At 37.3% G+C, this 16,836-nt stretch overlaps 2 protein-coding genes across 2 annotated transcripts; both read right to left on the bottom strand.

Moving 5' to 3' along the window:
* Positions 1-412: 412 nt before the first annotated feature.
* tafazzin (tafazzin, phospholipid-lysophospholipid transacylase) lies at positions 413-4,488 on the bottom strand. The gene is made up of 10 exons (XM_046056562.1): positions 4,433-4,488; positions 3,499-3,565; positions 2,871-3,013; positions 2,610-2,738; positions 2,486-2,531; positions 2,296-2,381; positions 2,126-2,206; positions 1,490-1,531; positions 1,334-1,396; positions 413-588 (listed from the first exon to the last, which is right to left on the bottom strand). The coding sequence occupies exons 3-10, from the start codon at positions 2,977-2,979 to the stop codon at positions 428-430; spliced, it is 717 nt and encodes a 238-aa protein (XP_045912518.1). The 5' UTR covers positions 2,980-3,013; positions 3,499-3,565; positions 4,433-4,488; the 3' UTR covers positions 413-427.
* Positions 4,489-5,798: 1,310 nt separating this feature from the next.
* On the bottom strand, positions 5,799-15,178 carry si:dkey-150i13.2 (mitochondrial carnitine/acylcarnitine carrier protein). Its single transcript, XM_046056620.1, has 9 exons — positions 14,986-15,178; positions 11,980-12,072; positions 10,459-10,586; positions 9,511-9,601; positions 8,689-8,806; positions 8,023-8,095; positions 7,806-7,915; positions 6,510-6,631; positions 5,799-6,370 (listed from the first exon to the last, which is right to left on the bottom strand). Exons 1-9 carry the CDS (start codon positions 15,085-15,087, stop codon positions 6,308-6,310), a joined length of 900 nt encoding a protein of 299 aa, XP_045912576.1. The 5' UTR covers positions 15,088-15,178; the 3' UTR covers positions 5,799-6,307.
* Positions 15,179-16,836: the final 1,658 nt, after the last annotated feature.

Genomic DNA, 16,836 nt, shown 5'->3' with positions numbered 1-16,836 from the left:
CTGGAGTGTGATATGGGCCACATTTAAACAATAATATGATCTGTCAAACAAAAAAATCAGATGTGGGGGAAAAAAAAAAAAATTCAGATTTGAGCATTAAGGCCTGCAGTGTGAACGTAGCCCAGGGTGCACTGATCAGCTGTGACCCTGATTTTTAGCCTTGTTTTCAGGGCGACCAGCCGCAGCTCATCAGTGACCTTGAGGGATTGTAAACTTGTAAGGCGTTTTTTCAGTAGCTCTAAACTATGGAATGAGATACCTCCACAGGTCAAAATGGCCCCCACCCTTGAAACTTTTAAAACTAGTCTGTAAACTCACTTTTATTCCCTGGCTTTTAATCCGACATGTGAGCTGTGTGGTCTTCTGTTGTTGCCTTTCAATTGTTGGTGAACAATTTGTTTGTATGTTGTCTATGTTTTTATGCGTTTTATGTATCATTCCTTGTGCAGCACTGTAAACCTGTTTTTTTTAAATGTGCTATGTACAAATAAATGGATTGGAAAAATATTGCTGGGATAAGATGGAAATGTTCTACCTTGCCAATCCGAGGAACGTAGGGCGTCCTATTTGGCAGAACGTCACTCAAACCTGAGACAAAAGTAGAAGGAAAAGACAACTAGTTGGTTTTTGTATGAACAAATCGGTCTGACCTCAGTACCTCCATCATTCACTGATGGACTAGTCTCTCGGCAGACTTTCCACCACTGTCGTTACTACCTGACATCATAATATCATATAATGGGAATGGTTGATATCCAGTTTTTTTTTTTTTTATGTCAGCAAATTCCATGACAAAACCAGCCTTTTAGTCTGTCATTATTGGTTCCTTCTGAATACTTTAATCTTTAAAAACTGGTCACAACAATATGCTTTAAAAAAAAAAAAAAAAAAAAAAGGCCCAGTAATTTCCTTACAAGCTGCTCACTGTAGTTTTTAAATAAAAATAAAAAAAACCTGGGGACTATTTTCAGCGGCGGATGAATCCACATGTGGTGCTCTAGTGAGTACTTGGGGCAGCAGGGCGGTGTGAGACTGAGTCAGAATAAACTACAGTGTGTGTCACCGGCCGTAAACTGCAATATCCCCAGTTCAAATGTGGCCTGAGAACTTTGCTGCATATCATTCTCCATCTATAAGCTCTCAAAAAAGAATGACCTCAAAATACTGTCTGAAGCAATGAAAATAAATCAATTTCTGTGCACTTTATGTTCCAACTTCTCTTTTCACCCTGGCAGTTTCTACCATCTGCGGTGTAGAAAACACGAGCGAACATGAGAGATCACGTTTTGTCATCTGTGGTGTGAACTGTGGTGGTGGTGGTGGTGTTATTTACCCTCATGCCAGAGCGGCAGGATAATAGGATTAAGGGAGCACTCTGCTATTAGCCGGCCCACACCTGAAAAACAAAGCAGAAATGATCGTCTCACAGAAAACGTCATCTTTCCAAAGCTCTGCTCAGTGTGATCCCTCAAACATGCACTGTACTCACCCCATTTTAACCGTATGCATTCTTCAGTCATGTTGACTTTGCCTGTTAAATGAAGAAGGAGAGAGGACGTGCTTATTTCCACAATACTAAAGCTGAATCTGAATCTCATCTCCACCCCAATCAGGCTTTAGATAAAATAAAAATCATATCAATCTTTCCAAAACTTTTGTTATGGTTGACCGTTACAGCTTCCCTGATGTGCTCTATTCTATTGGTTTAAATCAAAATGCTCTTCTCTGTTTTAATGCCTATCTTTACAATGAGATCTATTTCCTCTTTCTGTTGCTTTAGGACATCTTTATTTTATTATCATAAAACAACCTAACTTTTGACTTGTGTGTACTTTCAATCAAAGACAAGTTGCTTCAATTCAATCCATGCTCATGTAATGCATTTATTATGACGGCCATTGTATCTATTTTTTCCTTTTACGTGTGTATGTGCAGTTTGTTGCGTGAGGTTTGTGTTTGTATGCGTTTTATTTTGTATTGGATTCCATAGGACCCCCTTGAAAACAACATGCTACATCCCAAAAGGGCTATCCTAACAATAAATTAAACTTCAAATCAAAAAAGCTACAGAAAAAGAGAACAAGATGACAAGAAGAGTTCATGCGAGGAGGAAGGTTAAAAATACCTTCTGGAAAAATGTGCACCCATTCTCCTCTGTTCAGCCTCTCCAGAATAAAATCCATGCCTTTCTGATAAACACCATCGCCTACAGAGAACACATACATACAACACAGTCATTCATTCAACAGACAGTAAAACAAAGCTGAGGGATGACGCCAACTCACAACAACTCACCTCTGCAGACGGGAACACACTTTCCATGGCTGAAGAATCGTGAGTGCAGCTCTTTCGTGAAACAGATGTCAGCTGCTGTTGGAGTCCTACCAAATAGCAGGTAAATTATTTCACGTTATTTGAATAATAAGACAAAAATCACACTAATTGCTACAATGAGTTAATGAGGTGTGGAAATTCTACAACTCACCACCGCATCTTGTTGAAGTTCCACAAATGCCGGAGCTTCAGTACGCCTGTCACAAACAGATGTGATATTTCACTGTTTTCCGATATTACTCTCCAGTGATTTCAGATTATGCAAATGTTCTTACCCCAGATATGGGGGTCATCCATACAAGACTTGTGATTGGATAGAGTGATGAGGGGTGAGTCCGAGGGCCTCTGGTCAATCAGATCAAACAAAACCTTGTGGTTGTGGACCGTCAAGCAGTTCATGTACTCTGAAGATGGAGAGATAGAGAACGGTAAAACAAGAAACAAAAAACGTCTGCGAGTTTGGTTGGCAAGAGAGAATGTTGTTGTTGTTGGTATTGTGATGGTATGTGGTGTGTATGTTGTATATTCCAACTTACTGGTCCAGAAGTAGGAATAGGAGCCCACCATGCCCATGATCAGTGAGCTGGAGATTCTCCACGCCAAAGCCGGGCACTGTGGGAACGGCCATTTTACCTCCAGCGGCATCGCAGCACTCCAGGGACACTACATCCACTAACACCTGCCACAGCCCCAAACAGAATGAGCAACAGCCAGAAGAAAACTACAAACTACCAAACGTTTCAGCCTAAGTTAAAGGGGCACTTTACCGATAACCCTGTTGTCGAAGGATGGTGTGGAGGATCAAATGAAAAGACGTTATTGGGGTGTTCTTGTTGTTATTAATTCATTCTTGTCTTCTTTATTCTTTGTAAATATGTGTCACATCTTGAACATAATGCACCATTTGAGGTTAATGCCATTATCCTTGCAAAATGACAATAAATATCTTGAATCTTGACTTTAATTATTGGAAATGTAGGATCCAGTGTTTATGGAAGCCTGAAGCTAGAGACTAAAAACTCTGGCTATCTCAGCCTGCTGCTCAAATGTCAACCTTTTCCTTTCCCAGGAGAATAAAACCCTCCTGTCATCACCAAGTAGTTCTGTAGAAAACGTATTAATCAATTACATTATATAAACTCATTTTTAACTTAAGTCACTTACATTTTTTCCCCATGCGTACACAACATCGGGAGAAATTTGGGGTTCAGAGTCTTGCTCAAGGACACATCTACATGTGGAGAGAGAAGCCAGGATTTGAACCACCAACCACTCACTCTCCACCACCAAGTGTATAACTTTTGTATTCATTTCTTTCTTGCAACTTCCTTGTCTCCTCAAATTATTTGTTTTGTTTTAGAACAATTTTATAGTTACTATTTATGTTGGCGTGTATAGTATCTAATAGTACCCTTTATGTTTAATCACGCTTCTTATTGTGTAGTAGAAGCTCTTAGTGTAAAAATAAATATTCCTTTTTTAAAACTCCTTGTACTGTGCACCTGCAGTTTTGTTATGTGACAGTTCACCTCATCTTTAAAGCAGCTAATCCCAGAAGTATGACCTCTCAGCTTTTCCATCTAGCACACAATCTTTGCTAAATCCAAACCAGGAGAAATCTATTTTTTATGAAGGAGTATGAGCCTGTCGCATTTGCATTAGTCATTTAACTAACCAGTTATTATTTTCTCAGTCGCGTCTAAGGTCAAAACATTCAAGCTTATGTAACTTACAACTGCTAGACGACGCTAGCCTGCTGGCTAACTTAGCTATTAGCCAAAGTTTACTGACACATTCAGGTATGAAATAAAACGCTAGCCCAGTATAATATAAAGTCACACACTGGTATATCAAAGGGTAAGTTGCCGTTCAGCTGACATTAAAAGTAGCTGTTAATCATTAAATTAGTTATCTGCCTGCATTTCTATTCATGACTGACACTATTGTTTTGCCTTAACAGCCAAATAAACGGCTTTTATCGCTCTTAAATATACGTATAACGTGGCGGGGAGCTCTATCAGACCTTATCGAATATATTTAAAGACTTTAACAACTTGTTAAGTACAGAAAACATCACAAGATCAAACATTTTCCTCACCTTTCTCCTGCTGACAGGCTGATGGTCAACGACCCCGGAAGTGAAAGTCACGCACTGAATTATAGGTATTGTAGTTTTTGAGACAAGAAACCGACTTCCTGCTTGCAGTGAGCGCCGGTTTTTTATTTTTTCACTTTGTGTTTTCTAAGGTTACAGCTCTTTTTATATACAGTCTATGTTACAGCTTCATGATAACGGACGTTGTGTTTTTGACAGGTCGTGTTTAATGTAGTTCCGCAACCTGCTTCCGTGTTGAGAAATACGGATCTATAATGGATGCTGTGAAGCAGGTCAGAGGTAAAGCGCCTCTAATCTGGACCTTTGACCTGCTGTTTTTAGGTTTATCTTTATGGAGAATAACTGGAATAAAAATAGTTGTAAATATGAATATTATTGTGTTATAATAATATAATATTTTGCATCCTAAAACATGTGTTTGAGAGGCTTAGACTGGATATTGAATATATTAGTGACCATTTTCCATCTGTTCTTCCAGAGTAGGCTTATTTACACACACACACACACACACACACACACAGAAGCATATATTATAAGGAGAAAGACTGAGCAAAGTATCCATCTAAGATATAAACGTTTTCTTTTTTTACACATATGTGAAGAAGAATATGCTATTGCAATTAGATATGTTTGAAGAAAGAAGGCAGTGAAAAATATTTTTGTACAATACAGAAATTCACATAGTGTTTATTTTCTTTTGTGTGTGTGTTTTTTTCCAATGCACACTGGAAAATAATGTACATTTAATTCTGTCAATAAAGTGAAACTAAAAAACAAAAGAAGTACTACAAAAATCCTGCTGTTCTTATTTTGGAGTAATGTCAGATGTGTACATGTGTCCTTTTCTTAGTGATATAGTTAAATGATCCCCAACCAGGAGTATGTGTACCCCACCGGTTTACAATCTGTTTAAAAGCACAAGAACACAAAGAAGGATTTTGCTGGTCATGATTTGTCCTTCCTTCTGTTATTGTACAGTATACATTCCCCAAGGCTTCCCCAAAAACAGATTGTCCAGAGTCCAAGAACCGACCAGTTTTCCTGCGATGAGCAAGCACTTGGCAAAAGTGGCTATGTAGAAACCTCAAGCGGATCTAAGACTCAGTGAGCACAATATATAACTTGAAATATTAAGATATTAAAACTAGTTTTCTGGCACAGAGGCCCTCTACAAGACTTAACATTTTATATACAGTAACACAAGACACCATGATCATTAGTTGCTGTAGTGATTTATATTACCAAACAAATGATATAACACAGACAACCAGGGAACCCGTGCAGTTGCCCACTTTGCCCGGTTGGTAATCCAGCCTTGGGGGTGAACAGTGGACACTCAAACTCTTTGTATGGCAAAAATCACTTTATTCAAACCCGTTAATCACAAAGCTTATAAAACTTCCCTGAGCCTGTACACAGACCAAACAAACCTCTTCAAGAAGCATCAAGTAATACTGTTTTTTGGCAGAGCTTTTAGATTAAAAAATACTTAAACTAATTCATACATAAATCCATACTAAACTGAAAGGCTAAAAAATTAATCAGCTGACATTTTACAAACATCACAAATAGTTTGTAAACACTTAAAAAATGAGAGAAGGCTTAGATGCCCCCTCACAATAAAATTATACATTCAATAATGTGTGTTTATATTGTGCCATTATACACAAAAGGTAAGTAAAAATCTGGATTCTGAAGGATGACAATTAAATTAATTCATTTGTAAAAATAAATGTAACATTACATTTAAGAATACATCCTCAATATGACTCCAAAGACACAAAACACAGTTTATGGTATAGACAAGCAGAGATCTTTGTTTCCTGGTCCAGACTGGTGGCCAGTCACAGATTTATTTCACCAACTGGGTGCGAGCATGTTCAATCCCTTCAACGCCACCTCAAACCCCAAAAAACAGGCCTGAGGAGAAAGAGGTATTCCAGTGAGTAAATGAAAGGCAGGTGATGTTGTTGGCTTGTAGTTTTCAGGCAGTATAGCAGCAAAAATATGAGAGTAGAGTATAGTAGAACACAAGAGCAAAATGACAGCAAAGGTTTACCGCGTTGGCAGGGAAAGCTCGCAGAAAGACAGCATTGAATCCTTTATAGAGTGCTTTTGGTCCTTCTTCTCTGAGCAGCGTTCTCAGGACGTCGACCAGACCTTTGTACTTCCCCTCTGCAGCTGTAAACACGCACACAAACACACAAACACACAAACACACACATAAACTTCACAAAGAGATCCAGAGATTTTAAACTGTATGTTATTTAACACTATTCATTATTAAGTTAATTACTATCCAATGTTTATCCAAGGAAACTCTCCCAAACCTGTCATTGATACTCTTGTCAACACAATTTAATGCTGTTACAATTTATAACAAAATCATTTTGTTTGTTTGTTTTGTTTTGTTTTTTGTCTGAATGTTGCAGGAAAATGTCAATTTTTCCAGAAAGCAAATACATATTGGATATTCTGAGTGGTCAGACATGTTTTTTAGTTTGAAAAAAGTCTTCATTTACACAGAATTCTTTTAAACTGAGTTCTGCGAAGTTCTAATCTAAGCACTTGCCTTTCATTTGTCATTAATGGTTCAGTGTGTAAGGTTTAGTGGCATCTAGTGGTGATGGCTGCGAATTGCAACCAACTGCTCAAGTCATCGCTCACCCCTCCCTTTCCAAGTGTGCAAGAGAAGCTACGGTGGCCAACACGCTCTGTCAGCTGTTGTGCTAAATAATACAAGTGGTCCTCCATTTGTCCAAATTTCTCTTTTTTTTTCTTACTTCTGATAAACCAGACGATTACTACTACAACTTTTTCCTTCTATGTACATATTCAACGTAGTGACGAAACACGCTCTGTAGATCAGTTTATCCGCTTGGGCTTCTGTAGAAATATGGTGGCACACCATGGCGACTACAAATGGCTCATTCTAAGGTAATAAAGACTTATCTGTTCATGATGTAAGGTCTTTGTTATATTAATATATTAATTATTATATATTACATTTAATTTCTGTCAATAGATCCTCTTAAATATTACACACTGAACCTTTAATGGTTGGTATGTGTCATGTGATTTGTGTGATTTAAGGGTAATGATCTTTTTCCCCCCCCAAAAATTACCATTATTTTTTAAAAATCACATCCCCATTTAAGAAATTATCAGTATCTGTACTAGTAAAATTTTAACAAAAAGAATATTGAATTTAAAAAGGTTTGGTATCGCCCATCCCTAGTTTAAATCCAGAGGCTTACATTCCTTGTCTCTTTTTCCTGCCCTGTCTAGAACGTGCTATTTTCTTTTTTCTGTGTCTTACAAAGAGCTCAGTGTGGCGCAACCTCTGCTCTCTCACCTGTCTGGAAGTTGGACTTGAGGACGTCTGGAGGAAGAGCGATCGTCCAGTTTAATATCCCCGCTACACCACCAGCCAGGAGGATGTTGGGAGTGCTGAGCTGAGAAACACTAAAGCATAAAGAAACACACACACATAAAATCAAAGGTGAGGTTTACAGCATTTAAAAGGACCTTGAAACTTTATAAGCTTCTTCGCTGTTACGATGGTTACTCACCTTTGACCCTCAGGTGTCAGGAAGTTTTTGAGGTATTCGTATGTCAGGAAGTACAGACCATTAGAAGGCACATCTGAGAGGGAGACAGACACAATGAGGCTGTAAATTCACGCTGCCCTTTGGATTCAACAATCACACAGAAAAACACAGATTACAAAATAATGCCTACAGAGAGGTTGAGCGTCCCCAGCAGTATAAGACGTAATTAAATTAGCACCACCTTTACTGGCATTAAGTTAAAGTGATGAACACATGAATGCATCAATAATTATAATCTGAGAATATAAGAAACATTACTCTGACTTTTACTTGTAACAGAGTATTTTTACACTGTAGTTTTGTTCCTTGTGCTTTCCTCATGGAGGAAAAACTAGGACAGCACTCCCATGATACTCTTTACTATGCCACACGGACGTTTTGGGCCAGACGACCTTCTTCAGCGTGTACACGGCAACTTGACACTTAATTACACACAGGTGGGATTACTTCCAAAAGAGGGAGCTACAAACACAGACACAGGATCACAAAAACACTAAATCAGAATACTTCATAATGTAACATAAGCATCCTAAACAAAATATAATACTTAGTACATAGTACTTAGTAAAATATCTGAATAATTCTTCCACCACTGACAAATTCACACACATGTACATTGATGTTTACCTCTGATGAGAGTGAGCACAGTCCCTTTGTAGACACTGCGGAGCCCCTGCTTCTTATAGAGCGTGACTGCACAGTCAAGCGGACCCGAGTACCTCAACTTACCGCTGCTAGCCTGCACCTGGAAAACACACATTTCAATAATTTTATTTATGTTAATTTATGCATTTATTATATATTCTTTATATTCTTTATATTTTGTTCATGCCATTTTGTACTTCTATTCCTGTACAGGCAATGTTGTAAGTTTTACTCTGTTTCCAGCTTTAGTTTCTTTACAAATTAAGATTTCTGCACACAAAACATATCAAATGTTTACAAAATATGATGTTTTGTTATAAACAACATTTTATATAACTTGATTTATTAAATGAAATTTAAGGCTTTTGATTTATATCTTACATTGTACTGTATTTTTGTCCTGTTTTATCTTTTTTATTTTCTATTCAACTCTTTTTAAATGTATTAAATGTCTTTTTATATTTCCCTATGCTTCTTTTATGTTTTATGTAAAGCACTTTGAATTGCCTTGTTGTTGAAGTGTGCTATACAAATAAACATGCCTTGCCTTACAGATGAAATGATTAATCGATTAATCGATTGACAGAAAATGTATTGCCAACTATTTTGATAATATTGTGACTGCATTTCTCCCTTTATTCAGCATTTTTACAAACCAAACAATCCATTGATTAATGAAGAAAATAATTGTCAGGTTAACCCCGAGTGAAAATAATCATTAGCTGCAAAATGAGCTCCAGTCCCCAGCTCTACAACTCCAGCAGTAACACCCTGCTTTTACATGAATGCATGAGTGATAATTACCTGCAGTAAACATTTGATCCTTTCTCCTGGAGCCACTATCACCGTAGTAAAGACCCCTGCCAGACAGCCAGACAGGAATATTTGAGTGTGTCTGAATAGAAAAGAAAAGAATCTCTTTCAGAGAGCTGGGGGGAATTACACAGTCATGTGATACTTCTCTGTGGGTTCATCGCCAGGAGTGAGGCCTCAAAGTCAAAATATTGGTTAGAGCAGCTTTAAAAGATGCTGTGGGAACTATTTTACCTTCCATAAATCATTATGATATTCAAACAGCGAGTCTACAGTCTCGCTAGTGGCTCTCTGAGGTTGAGCATTAGGATAGATGCTAACAATAGCATGCTAACATGCTGATATTTAGCAGATAGGCCAATATCCTAATGTTCACCATCTTAGTTCAATATGTAGCATGCTAACACTTGGCACTAATCAGCAGTTTACGCAGAGTACAGCGGAGGTCAGCGAGAATCTGCAGTTTGTAAACCAAAGTGTTGGACACACTGAAATGTTGACCTGATGATAAAATATTCAAAGTTCCACATGCCTAATCTTTCCAGTAAAACTTAACAGAAGAGAAATGAGTGTTGCCAGGGAGAGGGAGGAGGGACTGCAGTACTGTCTGAACAGAGGGGTTTTGAGAAACACACGGACTAAGGACTCACAAGGACTAGTGACATTGCCAAATACATATATAGATAGAGGAGCAGATGGGAAATAAAAGGAGCTGGCAGCACGGGTGGTGGGACGGTAACATGCAGGGTAACATGAGGAAAGGAGTGTAGAGGGGGTGTGTTGCTTCACATTAGCGAATGATAGCAGAGGGGAGGACAGCAGAGGAATTGTTATATATAGAGCTCGTATTCCAAGTATTACAAACACACTGTAAAACTCTAACTAACAACTGTGTGTGTGTGCGTGTGTGTGTGTGTGTGTGTGTGTGGTTTGACTTACGTTAGGGGTTTGCCAGGGTCTGTCTGCTGGAGCTGTTTGCCCAGACCAAACCCAAAGAAACTGATGGCCATCATAGGAGCCACGCCCGCCAGAGGAGCCCCCATACCTTTATAGAGGCCGAGGATACCCTGGATACACACAAACAATCAATCAGTTATCCTAAGCTGTAAATGTATGGCAAGACTTACTTCACCAGTCTTCTTTAGGAGTTAGGATTATTTTTATTTTTGTGAGGCCTTTCAAAAAGTGTGGTTCCATCCACCTGCTTTTATAAGAAACTTTCTATATTAAATAAGAATAAATTATGTAAAAAATGTTTCCTGTCTGTGGTGTAAAAGTTGGTCTGTAAATTAATGGTGACGTACATGAAGCATCAGATCTGTGAGGAGCGATGAGGAGGCAGTGACCTCCCTCACATTAACACATGAAATTAACAGAAATGACTGATTTCCATCATGTTCTTCCCCTCGTTTGAGCTTTGACTGGAGCTCTTTAAAGGTTCAGTGCCTAAGTTTTAGTGGCACCTAGTGGTGGGGGTTGCGAATAGCAACTAGTGGCTCGCGGTGCATTCACGTGTTCCTCGGAGGGTCCCATTTCCCAAGTTGTGAAGTAGTTCTTCCGACTTCAGTGTGTGTTCATGTGCTCTGAAGTCAAAGTGGAATCAATTTGGACGCTACTACAAAGATGTGTTGGATTAACATTATCAGAGCAACACACAGACGTCTAGTTCACTCTACATGGACAGCAAAATAACCATTATAACCATATTACAAATTAAATGTTTGCAGAATATTACGTGATTTAGCATGAACTGAACCTAGTTATACTTCTTCATGTCCTATGTGCACATTATTTCTCTTTTTGCAATAAAGATTTAAGGAGGAAAAAAAGATTCTGATAATTAAACGCCTCGTGAATGGACCATCTGTCTCCGCTCACACTTTCCAAGCGCAGGAGAAGCTACGTTGGCCGGCACGCTCTGTCAACTTTTCTGATAAATAATACGTGTGGTCCTCCATTTGTCCAAATGTCTCTTCTTTTCTCACTTCTCATAAAACCAGTCGACTACTGCTACTAATGTTACATGTTCTTGTTCTTCTTCGTACATATTCAACGTAGTGACGAAACGCGCTCTGTAGAGCAGTTTGTCCGTTTTGGCTACTGTAGAACATGGTGACCTCCATGTAAGATAGAAATGTCTCATTCTAAGGTAATAAAAACAGAAAGGTTCATTATATAAGGTCTTTATACACCACTGAAAACATAGTTATTTATATTATATTGCATTTCTGTCAATATTACTCACTGAACCTTTCTGTGATGGTTTCCTTGCAGCAGCTGCAGAATTAGCTCCACCAACTGTTTATCTCTATCAATAGAACAGCATTGGACAGAAATAATTCTGATTTTTATTGATTTACTGGGAATGTGTTTTGATTTCAAACTAAATTTGGAAGGAAACGTGGCTAAATGTGCTCTGTAATAAACAGTTTGTGTGTGTTTGTGATTGTGTGTGTTCACCTCTTTGGATACGGTCTTGCGGAAACAGTCATACGTTCCTGTGTAGAGCACATACTGAGCGCCGGAGACTTTGGGCTGCGTCTGTAGCCTCACCTGGACAACAGACTTTAATTAGTAAGGACACACACACACACACACACACACAGCTCTCTGGCCATGTGTTCTGGAGGGGAGGATTGCTGTAAGATAAGAAGGGAAACACCCATCAATGTCTGCTGCTCGAGGTCACTGATAAAAAACAGGGTGTTCTGACAGTTACTGTGAAAATAAGAGACAACATGCTCACAGTTAGGCATTTAGATCAATTACTCACAAAATACACAATCTTTAGCTTAACATCAGGGCATTGTGTAATGCTGAGACACTGATTTCATGATGTATTGATGTATGAAGCGGCTTCAGGCTGAGGGAATTATTTTACAGGTCTATATTTTCTTAATTATTTTAGAGAAATAAAAACCCAAGTAAATATTAATGATGCAATTACTGGAAATTTTACTCTTCATATTTGTTGAACTGCATGCTCGCCTGTTGACAGACAGACATTTTTGCTATAGTCAGATGTCAATATTTATATAAATCAGAAAAAGATATATCAGCTAATAGTATTTATTAAACATAAATATTTTTATAGAATCCCTTAAGTTTTTTTTGTGACCAAGATGTACCGAACGAGACATTTTATAGCTGAACTAAATAAAACTGATATATCTGAAATACAGTATGTCCTGCCGACTGCAGGACTCTCTAGGTTACGCTAACAGTTATTTGCCATTAATCATTGGAAGTGCACATAATGAATACTGTATCTATTTTCCCTATGATTGATACTAAATGACATACTTCTATCTAGAACTCTAAACGACTGAGAAATTACAGACCTATAACATAAAACGATCTGGTTTATTCATAGACCTTTGGTGGGTTCACAGGTGACCCACCTTTTATTTTCCACTACATCAATATGACACACCAACAGCAGTTTGAGCCTCCAAAAATAAAGGAATGAACTGTATTCTTATAGCCTGATGTTCACCATGTTCATCATCTTAGTTTAGTGCAGTGGCTGTCAAACTGTGTGGGGCAAATGACTACTGCAGGGGGGAATGGATGACCAAGGGAAAAAGACGGAGTGGAATTAAGTTGAATGCTTTATGTAGGGAAATAAATACAAAATACTTTGCTGCTGCTGTCCTGCTGACCTGAATCATTTCTTTTATTCCAATCAAATTTAAATGGGATCTTTTTTATTTGTTGCTCCCCCAATATTGTTTACCTGTTTAGTGGGGTGGCATGAACTTTTTTTGACATTTGAAAAGGGAGTTTGGACAGAAACATTTTGAAAAACTACACCAAATCATTGATTGTCAAACATTCATTTTTATCAATCATTAAGAAGTCGGGTGATTTAAGTACACAAATAATTCGGGTTAGCAAGATAGTCTTGCTAGAATCAAAGCACTTTTGTTTGTTTATGTCACCTGAATCAGATTCATGGAAATTAAGGTCAGCTCAACTTCCCCACTGCAGTGGAGGCTCGTGGGAATGTGATTAGTTTTGCATGTATTTTCACATAAACCAAATTATTGGACAAATTAAAATTATGATGATGAAAACAAAAATGATGAAAAAATTGAACTATCTATGTATACAGAGGGATGGATTCACCTCTTACTGTGTCATTCTGAGAGACACACAACAGCAAAGTGCACGGGGAATGACACCGAAAGTTTAGCTATGAATAGAAAGATGTCACAATACCCCCCCTCCCCTGTCTGAAATGTTCCTTCTCTTCACCTCTCTTAAAACATAAAGCTTTGCTAGATATTTTCTTTTACAGTGTGAAAAACAACTGCAATAATTTTGAATGGGTCAGAGCTGCATAACAACTGACAAAAAGTAAACGTTGAATCTGAAATGATACTAACTTGTTTTGATAAGAATAAAGAAATGTGTTATTTGAGATGAATTGTGGGACAGTCATTTCATTCATTTTTCAGACAAAAGAGGATTTGAGGCTTTTCACCATTTTATATAATTATAAACTAAATATTAAACTAACAATCTAAAGCATTTATCACAATTTCCTGTGATTGTATTGCTGGTATAAATAAATAATCTGTTAATTGAAAATATAAATTAATATTGAAAGTAATCATGAATAACAATAATAATGTTATAGTAATATCTTGGTCATTTGAGATCTGGATAAAAAGTACTGTCAATGAATCAAGAAAATGATCAAGGGAACAAGACATTTTACATACTGAGTCCAACTTTTATTACTTCATATCATGTTAAAATGTTTTCATTTGTGTCATGAAGTAAGTTAATTTTGTTTGGATTTGTGTTTTCTTAAGAGACAAAGTGACACTGCTGCTATTAAATCTGTCTGTTACTGTAGGCTGTCTGCACTACAGCTGAAAATCATTAGTCGATTAATCAATTAGTGGATTGACAGAAAATGAAACTGAAAATAAAATGTGATGATGATGCTTTTCTTTGGGATGTTAAGTGAATATCTTTGGGTTTAGGACTGTTTTAAGACATTTGAATAATTATCTTGGCCCCCGAGAAATTTTAACAGGCCTTTTCCCAAAGTTTACAGACATTTGATGGACAAAACGTAAAATAAACGTCAATAAAAAATAAAATATTCTTCAATTGCAGCCGTAATTTGAAGTTCTCCCTTATAACCTATTCTAAAACTACTATCCCTTTGCTGTGTCTGTCTTGTAGCTGCCTCATGGCCTTGGTGACACTGTAAGCTGATTTATCAATAATCCCCTGAACACCTCCTGTACATCTGATAGCTGACTTTTCCCACTCAGTGTGAATCTCTCAAAGGCCAGAACAAACTCTACAAAACAGCCCAAAACAGGAAGTATATATAGTAGGTACAGAACAAATGAAGTGATGTCCTCCAAGATATAAATAAACTTATAATAAAATAAACTGCTGAATTGCCTGCAGATCATCTCACAGCACGTATTGAACAGCATTTACCTTGATGGTGTCCAGCGGGTGTCCGGCCAGCAGCAGACAGGCTCCGGCGACCCCCCCAGCTACGAAGTTCTTGAGCGGAGAAACTCTTGCGTCTTCCCCCATCCTCTCCCCTGCATGGCCAGCACAGACAGCCGGACCACGGTACACTTCACCCCGCCGCTGTCCTGTCTCTCTCTCCGTCTGACACCGAGCCTGTCTGTCTGTCTGTCTGTCTGTCTGTCTGTCTGCCACGTACAGTGAGACGCTGGACTTCGCCTTCAGAGAGCTGCGTGAAACTGAAAGCAACTTTTCCTGTAACAGTTACTTCTTTGCTATATTAAACTCATCTCTTAATATTATAAATACTATTTAATATTTAATTATATTTCTGCTGCTGCTACTTGACGTGGGTATGAGTGTGTGCTTCTATATTGTTTGTATACACACTAAAGTACACTGTGTCCACCGACTCAGACTAAGAAACAGCGAACTCTGGCGGTGATTTCGGCTTTTTTATAATAGTTAAAATGTATAAACAGTGGTGGGAAGTACATTTACTCAAGTAGTTTACTTTACTCTTTTTTCTTTTCATGCCACTTTGTACTTTTTATCTTTCTCACTTCTTAAGACTCATTGATACAATAATATTATTGACTTTAAACCACTATGAGGTGGGTAATAAGTTAAATTCTGATCCAGCATTCACACTATTGTTTATATAATATGTTTATTATTTACTTTTTATTTAAGTGTACATTGACTTGTTTTATTTTTTATTCGTTGCACACCAATGTGTGTAATACAGATTTTAATTAGTGTAAAGCACTTTATCACCTGAGTTGAAAATTGTTGGACAAATTAACATGTATTATATTAATCATATTATATGTCATATATTTGTTATACTTTGGATTACATAATATGATGTTGTGCAAATGAAACTACCCATCAGTTGGCTGAAGCAGTGGATTAACTGATTCATTGATTGACAGAACATGGCAATATTATTTTGACCTTCTATTTTCATGTAAAATATTTCAGGTTTTCAGCTTCTCAAATGTGTGTGAATTTGCTATTTCAATTAATTTTTTATTTTTAATGTTGAGGCAAGGACACTTTGTGCTCTGGGTGACACTCCTCAACATTTTCAGAATTTTTACAATTAATCAATTAATAGAGAAAAAACTGCCATTTTATATGTAATACTTAAGCTACATATTTATACTAACTACCAACTCCACTACATGTATTTGATAACTTCAGTTTCTTTTCAGATTAAGAAAACAAAATATAATCAACAAAGACATTATAGATTATAGAATCTCAGTAAGACTTTATTGATCTCTGGGGCGAAATTCACAAGCTACAGAACAGAATCTAAAACAATAAATAAGTATATAAATTAAAACTAGCCCCATATTTACCAGCTGCAACATTAAAGTGATGAACACATTAATGCACAAATAATCATAATGTTTATTATTCTGAAATGGGACATTCTGCCAAATTAGTACTTTTACTTTTAGTATATTTTTACTTGTAACAGAGAATTTCAACTTTCAAATTTTGGTAATGCTACTTTTAATAAAGTATAGGATCTGAATACTTCTACCACTGCTATTAAGGGGAAGAAAAAGTAAATCCACCTTCTCTACATGTTTTTGTTATAAGAAACATATCCTACTGCGACACTCTCCGAGTCCCTGAGCAAGACAGTTAACCCTTAGTTATTCCAGAGGCGTACGACCTCTGACATATACAGCAATTGTGAGTCGCTTTCGGTAAAAGCATCAGCTAAATGACTAAATATTGTTAATTAATATATTTCTAAAAAGATTTATTGAGATGACGCAGCAAAGCACAGAGTCCGTT

The sequence above is a fragment of the Micropterus dolomieu genome, linkage group LG08 (assembly GCF_021292245.1).
Source record: "Micropterus dolomieu isolate WLL.071019.BEF.003 ecotype Adirondacks linkage group LG08, ASM2129224v1, whole genome shotgun sequence".
Lineage (NCBI taxonomy): Eukaryota > Metazoa > Chordata > Actinopteri > Centrarchiformes > Centrarchidae > Micropterus > Micropterus dolomieu.
Note: the sequence above shows the minus strand (reverse complement) of the source record. Positions and strands in the feature narration are given on the sequence as shown.

Coding starts and splice junctions, on each gene's coding strand:
- tafazzin (XM_046056562.1), bottom strand. CDS start 2,979: ATGCCGCTGGAGGTAAAATGGCCGTTCCCACAGTGCCCGGCTTTGGCG. Junction 1,397..1,489: donor ATGCATACGGTTAAAATGGG/GTGAGTACAGTG, acceptor TTTGTTTTTCAG/GTGTGGGCCGGCTAATAGCA. Junction 589..1,333: donor CCTGCCGCTCTGGCATGAGG/GTAAATAACACC, acceptor CTTTTGTCTCAG/GTTTGAGTGACGTTCTGCCA.
- si:dkey-150i13.2 (XM_046056620.1), bottom strand. CDS start 15,087: ATGGGGGAAGACGCAAGAGTTTCTCCGCTCAAGAACTTCGTAGCTGGG. Junction 9,602..10,458: donor GACCCTGGCAAACCCCTAAC/GTAAGTCAAACC, acceptor TTTTCTATTCAG/ACACACTCAAATATTCCTGT. Junction 8,807..9,510: donor GGATCAAATGTTTACTGCAG/GTAATTATCACT, acceptor TGTGTTTTCCAG/GTGCAGGCTAGCAGCGGTAA.